The sequence below is a fragment of the Benincasa hispida genome, chromosome 4, assembly GCF_009727055.1.
Source record: "Benincasa hispida cultivar B227 chromosome 4, ASM972705v1, whole genome shotgun sequence".
NCBI lineage: Eukaryota > Viridiplantae > Streptophyta > Magnoliopsida > Cucurbitales > Cucurbitaceae > Benincasa > Benincasa hispida.
In genome coordinates, this window is record NC_052352.1 from 68,121,804 (window position 1) to 68,133,936 (window position 12,133).

The following is a 12,133-nucleotide window of genomic DNA, read 5'->3' on the forward strand; positions in this document are numbered from 1 at the left end:
CGAGATTGTAAGAGAGAGCGAGATTGAGAGCAAGATTGTAAGAGAGAGCGAGATTGTAAGAAAGAGCGAGATCGAGATTGAGAGAACGAGATTATGAGCGAGAGCGAGATTGAGTCTGCCACATGGATTAAACGGTCAACCAGTCAGCTGACGTGGTCTGCCACATGGAAATCGTGTACCGGATACACGATTTCACTACCCTAAATCTGTCAATACTTTTCCAAAATACCTATTTTTGAAAATATTTTCCCCCACCCTATTTTTGTCATTATTTATTAAAAAATATTATTTAAAAAAAAAATGTTGGAGGACTAAAATTGTTGGAGGACTAAAATTGTAATATATATATAAAAGAAAATAATAATAATCCATAATTTTATCTGTCTACTTTCCTTCAGAATTTTCGTTTTCCCGCATCATTTTTCCTTATAGGACCCGTACTAAAATGGCTGAAGCGAGCGCCAACATAGGCGTTCTTAATCTTCCGCCATTTTTGAACTCTTCATCGCGTACTTCCTTACCCTCAAGAACTCTGAAAGCCGAGGCCGCAGTAACATCGAAACTCAAAGCCAATACATGGAGAACGAAGCCGCTGAAGCTAACTGTCTTTGCAGCGTCTTCTCGTTATACTTCTGCGGCTTTTAATCAAACAGATTGCGGGAAGTTTCAGCCAAGAATTGAAGCTGATAATCCAAGAAATGGAAGGGTTTTTTTCCTGGATGTGAATCCTTTATGCTACCAAGGTAACAGACCTAGTTTGCATAATTTTGGTCGCTGGCTTTCCATCTTCTTCGAGGAAGTTAGCCACAGTGATCCTGTTATTGCTGTAAGTTCCCTCGTCCCTGTATTGCGTTTATTATCAATAATGGCGAGCGCATAGTATGTTTGATTTTGTACACTTCATATATTTATATACACACGCTACTGAGTTGAGGCCTAATTTCATACATTCTCGGAGATTCCGATTCCAATGTTTGAATATATTAGTTTTTCTCGGTATGGGTTCAAGCCATAATAGCTAGGTTTGTTATCCTAGAGTTTTCTTAGCAACTGGTTTAAAAGGGTTTAGCCAAAAACCATCAAAACTCTTCTAATTATCATTAAAAATTCTATTGTCCTTATATAGCCAAATGAACCATAAAGATGCTACATATGAGCTTTCTTAAGTGTTTTAGCTCTGCCTTTGAGCTCCCACCCCACGAACAATCTTGGATTCAATCAATAATCGTTTAGAGAAACGGCAGTTCAGCTGAGCCCAAATGCTTTCATAAGTGACAAACCTCTGTATAATCTCTTGATGAAGAAATCATGAGCATATCTATTTTTTGACATGGGCTACTTCGTTTGAGTATGCATGATTCTACTGTTGTCAAGGAGACATGTTTAAGGACATTCCATGACATAGGTCTCGTACTTCTGTCCAGAATTTATTAGTTGATTTTCTCAATGACTTAAAAGCTGTTCTTTGGGGGGATGGATCTACACAATGTAAGGCTGCAATAAGATTGCTTTCCAATTTTTCTTTGCGTATCAAAGAAAAATTGTAACTAAAGTATAGCCTTGTACAAAGTATTGTTATTTTCTTATTTGGATTGTCAGACAGGTAGATATTTGCCTTCGAGTGACGCTTGTTTTTTCTTTAATGAATTTCTCTTAATAAAGAAAATGTTATTGGTGTTGGAAAATTAGGGTTTATGACTAATTATTATTTTCCATTACTATTTCCTTTTTGATATTTTTCATTTATGTATTTTTTTTATTGGTTTATTGGTGTCTATTTGTTCACCTTGTAGAAGGTTGATTATGTACTCTGAAGTATCCTGATTTATTCAATAATATACAAATTTAACATGGTATTAGAGCATTAGGTTTATTAGGTTTTGGTCTCATTAAACCCTAGCCACCGAAGTCCTATTAATTCTTTGCCTCTGTCGATCGACATCGACAAAGGTAGACCCATCGCCCGTTACCAAAGGGTTTTCTGTTTGTTTTCCTCTGTCGTAGATTTTTTGTCATGCCTTTGTATACCAGATCGCCCAGTGCAGCCCAGCTGCGAACCGCTTAGATCCGTCGTTGCTCACTCCTTCCACGTAGTCGTCGGTCGTCGAGCCCTTACCTAGATCCGGGTTTCCTTGTTCGTCTCGTGCCTCCACACCAACCCACGACGCTCAGTTCACCTCGTCATTGTCGCTTGTGCAGATCGCGTTTGTACTATCCATATCCATCGACACACCTCGACACACCTCACATTGCACGCCAAAGTTGTTTCCGTCGCTTCTCCGCCGAGGTCTTTGTCGTCTGTGCCCTCTTTCGTCGAAGTCGCTGCTCGAATCGAACACTCTTCACCAACCAAAACCACTGGTTTTCAGACATCAACTCCGCCGGTCCCTGCTCAACTTTCGCCGCTAGTATCTGCAAGTTGTGGGTTTGTTTCATTCACCAAAACAGATAAGAGAACCCTAAAGAAAGGTGAAGGGTTTCATGGCCTGGTTCAGTGTTTTGCACTTATCCGGTTGAGTTAATTCATGGAGGTCCAATCAACTCAGATTTGGTGGTTCAATTTTGGTTCGGTTCTCTGAGCCCAGTTTACTTCAGTTTTAGTCTGGTGCAGTTAAGCCCACTTAGTTCAGTTTGTTGGTGGTTCAAATGAAATTGGTTTGGTCCAGTTGGTTTAGTCAACTTTGGTTCAGTTTGGTTCAGATAGACTGGTTCATGTCATTTAGACCGGGTTCGGTTCAGCTTATTTGGTTTGGTTGGTTCAGTCAGATCGCTTTGGTTCAGTCCTCTTGGTTTGGTTCAGTTTTTCATCCCGGTTCAGTGCAGTTTAGACAAGCCAATTTCAATTTAAATTCGGTTTAATCAGCCAAGTTTGGTTAAGTTAATTCAGCTTGGTTCTGTTCAGTTTAATTAGTTTTGGTTCACTCAGCTTCGTGTGGTTTATGTTGGTTCAATTTGGTTTGTCTGTGATTATGGCACCTCCTTTTGCATAAAGGTCTTTGTTCCGTTTTCAAATCAATCATTCGTGGGTTTTGTTTTTAGATCTCTATATGAGAATCTTTGTTTTCAGCAGAGAAATTGTTGTAGGTTTTGTTATAGATCTCAGTATGAGGATCTATGTTCCTAGTATGAGGATCTATGTTCCTAGCCCATAAGTTTTTTGTTTTTATTCTTCATGGGTTTCTGTTTCCAACCTACTTTATGTGTTCGTTCTTTGTAGGTTTCTGATTCTATCCTAAATCTGCTGATTTGCTTTGGAAGTTTTCTTCACAAACTCAAGTTGTTTGTCATTCTACCACCTTGAGTTTGAGAATTCTACCACCTTGAATTTGAGGGAGGATGTTAAAGAAAACTTAGGTTTATGGCTAATTATTATTTTCCATTATTATTTCCTTTTTGGTATTTTCCATTTATTTATTTTCCTTTATTGGTTTATTGGTGTCTATTTATTCATCTCGGTTGATTATGTACTCTGAAGTATCTTGATTTATTCAATAATATACATATTTAACAATCAGAATCAGTAACATGCATTCTTTCACTAACTCTTCAAATTAGTTCTGGCTCCACAGGTTTTTGATGGGGAAGGAGGTAGTGAGCATCGCAGGCTGTTGTTACCCTCATATAAAGCACATCGGATCAAATTCACGAGACAACCATCTTCACAAAGATTTACAAAGGGAAATTCTAGAAGGTCATATCAAGTGATAAGAGATGCTCTCAGAAACTGTAATGTTCCAGTAGGTGATCTTTGTTTAAATCTAAATAATTTGCAAAATATTTGGTTGAACTTATTGATTGTGGTGTTACTAGCTACTGTAATTTGCAACAAGCTGACCTCTCTATTTTTCAGGACCAAAATTGTTGTTGTCTTAGTATTAACTTTTGAAGGGACACATTAAGACTCGTCTTTTTCATGCTAAGAAACTACATCTTGCAGGTTGTAAAGGTTGATGGTCAAGAAGCAGATGATGTTGTTGCTACACTTGTGGAACAAGTTTTGCAAAGAGGGGTTCGGGTGGTAATAGCCTCTCCTGATAAAGATTTCAAGCAGTTGATTTCAGAAGATGTCCAACTTGTGATGCCTTTGCCGGAGCTCAACAGATGGTCCTTTTACACCTTAAGGCACTACCTAGCTCAGTACCACTGTGATCCGTGCTCTGACTTGAGTCTTAGTAAGTACTCTGTCTGCAAGCATAGAATGTAGAAACCATTTAAAAAGAGAAGTTCAGACACATTTGTATCATTTTTTTTAATGACAAAGAACGAGAAGCCCTTAAAAATAAATGCATGAATCGTTGACGAAGAATTTTGAAAAATAATAATAATACATGAAGTATGATATTGTGATTTATTGCCTAGGATGCATTATGGGTGACGAGGTAGATGGCGTTCCAGGAATCCAGCATGTTGCTCCTGGATTTGGTCGAAAAACAGCATTGAAGCTCTTGAAAAAACATGGTTCTTTGGAGAATCTTCTCAGTGCTGCTGCAATCAGAACTGTGGGCAAACCTTATGCACAAGTTGCACTTACAAAGTATGCCGAATACTTACGAACAAACTATAAAGTTTTGGCCTTGAGGAGGTAATTCCTTTCCCTTCATTTTCTCCTCATGCGTGTCCTTGAATTGTGGCCGATTTCTTGACTAGGTTTTTATGGGTTTCGGTCGAATTTTTTATACAGAGATGTTGATGTTCAATTTCAAGATGAGTGGTTGGTTGAAAGAGACAGACAAAACGATTTGGCTATTTTATCTAAGTTTGTAGAAAACACTGAGAGAAACTCACTCGCTCAACCATCAAAACGGGTCTAAATCACCCTATGGTTGAATACATATACAGGTAAAATTAGCTTAGCCTTTGTTAAATTATGATTTTATGCTTGGAAATATACGTACTTCCATACTATTAGTTGCTGAAATAAAAAAATATATTATTCCTTTTCTCCTCATATGTTGTGAAATGAAACTTATCTATATGCAATATTTGGGCTCTAGTAGTACACGCCTCATTTGTACTTTGCCACTACTTTATCTCCTTCCAGTTCCAGCTGAGTTTAGACAAAGTTCTTAAAATAAAGACAGTATAAATTGTTTCACTGAGTGGTTTCTGGTTTATTCAGCAGAAGAAGAAACTGCAGAAAATTATAAAACGATTTTAACTTATGAAAATTGACCATCCAAATGATCAATATTGAAACAAATTCATCAAAACCTACAAAATTTACATTAGCCAAGGTAATCAACTGCTTGAATTTCATATTTAAAAAATCAAGTTTTGTGGGTTTCATCCTGTATTTTAAAAAGCCCTCCCAGAGTGTGCCTTGGAACACCTAGGCTCAAGATGTAGGTTTGATGCCTCCCCTAAATAAGGTGCACCTTAGGCACGTATCTTTTGTGAAGCTTACTAAGCCTAAATGTAAAATTTATTATATTCAAGAGTTTTTTTTCCTCGTATTTCTACTTCAACTATGCTTTCTCTTCTTTATGTAGTACTTTTATATTTAGTACATCTAAAAGAGAAGTTTCTTTTGAGCCCAGAAGGTTGTTGTATTCTATTGCGCCTTCGATCTCCCGTTTGACTTGTAGCCATGCATTGTAATCACTCAGAAAAGGTGAGAATCGAACGTGGGAGAATAATTGAGATGTCTACTGCTTGTTTTGATTTGAATAAATAAATAATAATAGTGGAAAAGTAGCAGGAAGAGCTGAAATGTATACAGATTCTTGGGGAATATCCTATTGAAGACGGACAGACCCAAAAAGCAAAAGCTGTTGGTTATTAAAACCATTTCATCTTTATCCACACTTTTTGGGCCTTTTCCATTCAATCAATTTCACACTGTTTCGAATTCGAAAATAGATTAGAATTTCTTTATTTATTTATTTTACAATGTGTCTCTGTAACTGAATCTCTCTTTGATAAAAGCTTTATATTGAATTTGGGTGTCCTGAGTGTATTTTTCTCCTTTGAACTGAATTTGAATATTTTAGTTGGGCTTTTGTTATTTTTCTTTTAAAAAATAAACTTAACTACAAAATTAGTCGAGGAAAAATAGGCCGTAAATGTGTTTTTAAAATAGAATGGACCAGTTGGTAAAAGCAATTAAACCAATTGAATTAAACCTAATCGATCACAGAGTTGACTAAAATCGAGTTTGAACCAATTAAAATAGAGGAAATCTATTATCTATCCAATTGAAACCAATTAAAATGATGCACGTTAATAATTAACAACCCAAGTAGAATAAAAAATACGAGAAAAATGTACTCAAAATGAAATTGTACTCACCACTAGAATTCATATAATCTACCGAACTTCAAAGTTTTTTTTTTTTTTTTTTCTCCTTCCTTTTCTTTCTTTCGCACAAGGAATAAGATTGTGAACTCCCAGGAATTATAAATTTATGAGCACACAATATATAGAGACAATAAGATATAAAATTAAGTAGTTGCAAATATAACACAATATAACATAGTAAAATTTAGATTCATCTTTCATAATCTATCAGCAATAGATTATATTGCTATAGTCTATTATTAATAGATTTGACTATATTTTTAATTTTTTTAAAATATTATTATATAGAGTTTAATATTTTAAATAGTAAAATTGCTGAAAATATTTTGAAGTATAAAAAAAATGTCATTATCTATCACTGACATTAATAGATGTTTATCACGATCTATCATGGTCTATCATCAATACTGATAGATATCTATCGCAGTCTATTATTACATTGATAGATGTCTATCGTAGTTTATTATTAGTAGATAATAATACTTTGCTATATTTATAAATAAGTTTACTCATTTTTCTTTATTTAAAAACAACCTTACTATATACTTAATTGTGAGTTCTAAGACTACTATTCATTTAGTTGTGCAACATATACAATATTCTTAAGGAACTGTATTAAGAAATAGGGAAAATTTTCATATTGAAATTAGAAAAAATTGCAATGTTGAGAGAACAAAAAACAAAACTTAAGGTAAAGGGAGAATGGACATGATGTTTCTGAGTAGAAGGGAAAGGTTGGGAAAAAAAAAAAAGAAAAAAAAAAAGCAAAAAATAGGAGTAATATTTAAAAAAAGAAAAAAATGATGAATTTGTGTGCTATTTGTATATGTAAAGACTAAAGTATTTGATGAGCGTGAGATGGGCAGGCTTAAAGCCACACAACGCTCAAAAATAATCCCTTTCTCTTTCTTTGCTTTGGTTTGGTTTGGTTTGTTTCGTTGTCTGTGTGTGTGATTCCAATCCAATCCCTCCATGGATTACCAAAACAACTGAACCTTTCTTCTTCTTCTTACAAACTCCCTCCCATGGCGCTTCTTCTTCCTCGTCTCTTCCCTTCTCTCTCCCTTCACTCCAAATCCAAAGATAATCCTCTTCTCTTCAGACCCTCTTCTCCTTCTCCTTCTTCTCCTACTCTCTCTCTTACCAGCGTTCATTCCCCTCAGCTTCAGGGCTCTCAACTCGCCTCTCCTCCTGGTTCTCCCGATTCCCGCTCCGATAAGCCAAGAGACGACTTCTATGTCAATCTCGGCCTCGCTGTTAGAACTCTTCGCGATGACCTTCCGTTAATTTTCGCCAGAGACCTCAATTACGACATTTACAGGTACTTTTCTCGCTATTTCTGTTTTCTGATTTCGGTTTTTCTCTTCTTTCCGTCGTCTTACTTTGTTAGGGTTTTCCAGGGACGATATTACTTTCACTGATCCTCTCAACACATTCACTGGGATTGAGAGGTACAAATTGATATTCTGGGCGTTGAGATTTCATGGAAAAATTTTGTTCCGTGAGATTGGAATTGAGGTTTACAGGATTTGGCAGCCTTCTGAAAACGTTATACTGATTCGTTGGAACTTGAAGGGCATTCCTAGGGTTCCATGGGAGGCTAGAGGTGAGTTTCAGGGGACTTCACGGTATAAGGTGGATCGAAATGGGAAAATTTATGAACATAAAGTTGATAATTTAGCGTTTAATTTCCCTCGGCAACTGAAGCCAGCTGCATCGGTGTTGGATTTGGTTTCTGCTTGTCCTGCAAGCCCTAATCCGACGTTCTTGTGGGGAACAGAGGATTTGCATTGTTCTTCTTGGGTTGAGCTTTATCAAGCAGTGAGGAGAAGTGTAGGTGGAGAAGGGTATTTGATTACACAAGATGGATTTCTTACATGTTCATAGTATATTTTTACCATTCTGCCTTTTCAATATAGATTTCTCTACCTAGCCCTTTTGTTTTGTATTCTCACAATTATCATATTGATAGCAAGTAATAGAGTATAATAAAAGGAAAACATTGTAGACAATCTTATGAACAGACACAAGGATTTGGCAGCCATGGTGGGAAGGAGGTGGGAAACACAATGGAAATACAATTGTCAGTGTCCAGAATTGTCTTATTGTCCTGTGTTTGTTCTGTCCACAATCTTGTGAAGAAAATGAAAACATTGTAGTGAATAACTGTCAGTCTTCTTTATATATAGATAAGTGAAGTGAGTGGTGACAGGTTCTGGTTTATTTTGATGTGTTATTTGAAGATAATCATGTATACAGATGATATTATTGAAATTGTATAGTTCTTTTCATTGCAATTCTATGTATCAGGAGCTAAAAGTAATGAGGACGAGATAATATTTCAAAAGAAAAAAGAGGACTAGATAAAAGACATTTTTGTACCTAAATGAAAACTAACATTTTTTTTGGTCAAAATGCAGTGCAGTTATCGCAAACGTCTCTTCTATATTCATGGTCATGTCTATTATAATTTTCATTTTTTCACACATTTTTGCGATGGAATATTGTGGTAGTGTGGAGAAAAATGAAGATCGCGCTAAACATAGTCATCAAAGTGGGAGCAAGTATTCTTTTACGTAAACATAAAGTTAGATTTTATCCATACGAAAATCCGAAATAACTTATGGTTCAAAATTATTTTACATGTCTGGAAAACAAATCATCTCTGAATCTATTCTTACAATGCGGTTTACAATTATGCTGAATTCCTGGAAATGAGGGGTTTGGGAGGTGAAAGAGATCTAATTTCAGGTGCTGAACTGGGAAACAGAGTATTCAACTTGTGCATGAGGATATCTGATCTTGATGGAATCTCATTCAGAAGGAATTGTTGGACGATTGGTTTTTTAAACCACTCCATCACAGAGTCTCCTGTTGCTCTCAGAACCACCTTACTGACCTCAAATGGGGATTCAACAGAGCTTAACATTTGAGCAATCACAAGCTTCAAAGTAGGTCCCGTAACCAATTTTATGCGCCTCGGAACTATTCCATAATACAACATTCGCTTCCTGAACCGATGGAGAGTATGCATGACCGCTATAAGCGCTGCTCCAACTGACAAGTTCCGAACATCAAGGGACCAGGCAATGTGTTGATCGAAGACGATGGCCTTTGGAAAGAGCTTATTCTCGTAAGCAACTTTCCAGATGCATCGAGCTCGATTTATTTGTCCCATGAGAATGAGATAATTGAGGAGGACATTGACAAAGTATCTTGCACTGCTTTCTTCCAGCTCATAGTCAATTCCCTGAAAAAACTCCCTCACAAAAGATAAAACTGGTTGTTTCCTTTGTTCTGTTCCAGTGAATAGTCCACACAAAAAAGAGTGTGCTTTATGTCTTGTAGCACTGAGTATGGACATCAAATATCTCTCCTTTTGCTCTTCTTGACACCTTACAAGATGGGCCAAGATGGATGTGTAGAGTATAAGATCAACTTTTGCAGCAGAGTTTACATAAGTTTCTAAGAGAGGCATAGCTGACTCATACATCCCTTTCTTCATGCATGACTCAAACAATTGCCTGAGAATAAAGCTATTAGTTCTTATTCCAGATGAACCCATGAACTGAAGCCACCTCAAAGCAGAATCGATAGAACCTTCCTTGATATACACCATCAAGACGTCGCTAGCGCTCACATCAACAGAGAATCCTATGGCCTTCATTTCAAGTAAAACTTTCGCAGCAATATCGATAAGCTTCTTATTAGCCAGCAGTGTCAATAAAGCAGTGTACGTACTTAACCCAAGCCTCAAACCTGCATTAGTCATGGAGTTGTAGAGTTTCATGGCAGCATCTACATGCCCCGACGCTGCGTGCATTTCCAAGAGACAGCAATAAGTAGATGGGATAGGAAGAAATCCAGCTTTCTCCATTTCGGTGAAGATAGACATTGCAACATCAAGTTTCCCTGATTTGGCATGTGACTCAACGACCATCGAGTACAAACCAAAGTTAGGCCTAAAGCCTGCCCTTTTCATCTCATCCCAAAGCTTGAGAGCAGTATCCAATTTCCCAGCCTTCACATGTGACTCAATTAAGGAAGCAAACACTGAAGCAGACGGTCTGAGTTCAAGCAGCTGCATTTCCATGTAAATCTTCATCGACGTGTCGAGTCTTCCAGCTTTCCCCATAGAATCCACAAGGGATGTATAAACATTTAGGGGGGGGCGATAATTCCTCTCTTTCATCTCTTGAAAGAGCTTCATTGCTGCATCAAGACGACCCGATTTTGCCAAACTTGGTATCATCAGCTCAAATGTAGATGCATCTAAAGAACACCCTGCTCCTGCCATGCTCTCGTATATCTCGAATGCCTTGTAAGGCAGACCCTTGTTTAAGAACAACGTTATAAGAGAATTGTATGTTTGGGTATCAACCTTGAAACCAGAATCATGAATCTTCTTAAAACAACAGAAAGACACTTCCAATTTCTCAGCTTTAGCCAAGTACTGAATCACACGATTATATGCACTGAATGAGACAGTCCCATCACTACTCAAATCACGAACAACCTCATCAAACAACAATTGAATTGCATCAAAATCTCTTCTCTGATTCAACCCATCAAACAACAACCCATAGCACTCATCATTTAGGGAATACCAGGACTGCCTCTTCGCCCAACGAAACAAGGTCAAAGAAGCTTCAACATCACCAATAATCTTCAATGCCTGAGTGATGTGTGTCATATTTGGAACAAATTGAAGCTTTTCGAGCTGGGATTCCAACTCTGGACCCCATCTCCACCTCCTTACAACCTCAACTATCTTTGCAACAGCCGATGCATTCAGAAAGGGCTTTTTGAGTCCGCCCACCATTACATGATCATCAACACCTGGTTCAACCGATCGAACGCCTTTACCAGAGAAAATCACACTCCCCGACTCATCTAGATACTCTATATCCTCAGTCCACTCACTACACCCATTCCCACTCTCCTTTCCAGAACAATAGGATCTTGTAAAACTACGATTATTGAAAACACATGGGTTTTCAAGAAACTCAGAGTTTCTGTGTTTCAAAACAAAATCCGTTTCGCGACATGAAATCGATGAATTGAACCATCTTGTCTCGAAGAGAAAGGAAGCCGACAGAAGAAATCGACGCTTGTGGAGGGAATTTGAGGACCCGAAAAGTAGTTGTACAGCACGAAAAGGACGCATACTGAAACTGGGTCCAGTCTTTCCCTTCACTAGATTGTCAAATTGAATAAAAGAAGGAAAAATGGGAGAGAAATTTGTTCACGTACCCATTTGCTTGTTGCGAAGAACTGCCGGTTTGGTTGCAGACATTTTTACAAACAGGTGGTGGGCGGCAGAGTTTGAGATTTTATGTGGGTGGATTAGAAAAACTGCCCAAACCCGATTGGGAAAAGCTTTCTGATTCTTAGTCACAGTGGAAGAAATGGAGAATCATCGGTAAGCTGGCGCTGAAGGTCTACACTCAATCGGCTGGGAATCCAGTATACTTGTTGAGTTTTTGGCTTAAATATATCGTTCCCCTCTTTAAATATGCCCATTGCGTTTTTGGGTTTTGTTCTAATATTTTTTTATTATTATTATTATTTTTAAATTATCAAAATTTACTTTATATTTTAGAGAACTCTAAATTTTGAAGCCATTTAAATGATATCAATTTATATTTCTATCATGTTTCGTTTAAAAAAATTTAGTGTGAAACATTGTATCAATTAAGTCTCTAAACTTTCGTGAGTAAATGAATATAGATTTTTAGACTTTTTTTTTTTTTTTTTTTTTTTAAAAAAAAGACTATTAAAAAGAATTGTCAATGCATTTACTCTTGCAATTCATTTTGTAAAACGGACATTTGAA

The 12,133-nt window shown here is 37.0% G+C and overlaps 3 protein-coding genes across 3 annotated transcripts; 2 read left to right on the forward strand and 1 right to left on the reverse strand.

Annotated features, from left to right (window-relative positions):
- Positions 1 to 378: 378 nt before the first annotated feature.
- Positions 379 to 5,095, forward strand: LOC120074979 (5'-3' exonuclease). The gene is made up of 5 exons (XM_039028104.1): positions 379 to 826; positions 3,570 to 3,737; positions 3,938 to 4,172; positions 4,360 to 4,582; positions 4,682 to 5,095. Exons 1-5 carry the CDS (start codon positions 446 to 448, stop codon positions 4,809 to 4,811), a joined length of 1,137 nt encoding a protein of 378 aa, XP_038884032.1. The 5' UTR covers positions 379 to 445; the 3' UTR covers positions 4,812 to 5,095.
- Positions 5,096 to 7,139: 2,044 nt separating this feature from the next.
- Positions 7,140 to 8,594, forward strand: LOC120075379. Its single transcript, XM_039028716.1, has 2 exons — positions 7,140 to 7,618; positions 7,698 to 8,594. The coding sequence occupies exons 1-2, from the start codon at positions 7,323 to 7,325 to the stop codon at positions 8,182 to 8,184; spliced, it is 783 nt and encodes a 260-aa protein (XP_038884644.1). The 5' UTR covers positions 7,140 to 7,322; the 3' UTR covers positions 8,185 to 8,594.
- A 226-nt stretch (positions 8,595 to 8,820) lies between these two features.
- On the reverse strand, positions 8,821 to 11,808 carry LOC120075378 (pentatricopeptide repeat-containing protein At1g79490, mitochondrial). The gene has a single exon (XM_039028715.1). It carries the CDS (start codon positions 11,462 to 11,464, stop codon positions 8,993 to 8,995), a length of 2,472 nt encoding a protein of 823 aa, XP_038884643.1. The 5' UTR covers positions 11,465 to 11,808; the 3' UTR covers positions 8,821 to 8,992.
- Between the last annotated feature and the right edge of the window lie 325 nt (positions 11,809 to 12,133).

Coding starts and splice junctions, on each gene's coding strand:
- LOC120075378 (XM_039028715.1), bottom strand. CDS start 11,464: ATGCGTCCTTTTCGTGCTGTACAACTACTTTTCGGGTCCTCAAATTCC.
- LOC120075379 (XM_039028716.1), top strand. CDS start 7,323: ATGGCGCTTCTTCTTCCTCGTCTCTTCCCTTCTCTCTCCCTTCACTCC. Junction 7,619..7,697: donor CTCAATTACGACATTTACAG/GTACTTTTCTCG, acceptor AGGGTTTTCCAG/GGACGATATTACTTTCACTG.
- LOC120074979 (XM_039028104.1), top strand. CDS start 446: ATGGCTGAAGCGAGCGCCAACATAGGCGTTCTTAATCTTCCGCCATTT. Junction 3,738..3,937: donor TCAGAAACTGTAATGTTCCA/GTAGGTGATCTT, acceptor TACATCTTGCAG/GTTGTAAAGGTTGATGGTCA. Junction 4,583..4,681: donor AAAGTTTTGGCCTTGAGGAG/GTAATTCCTTTC, acceptor TTTTTTATACAG/AGATGTTGATGTTCAATTTC.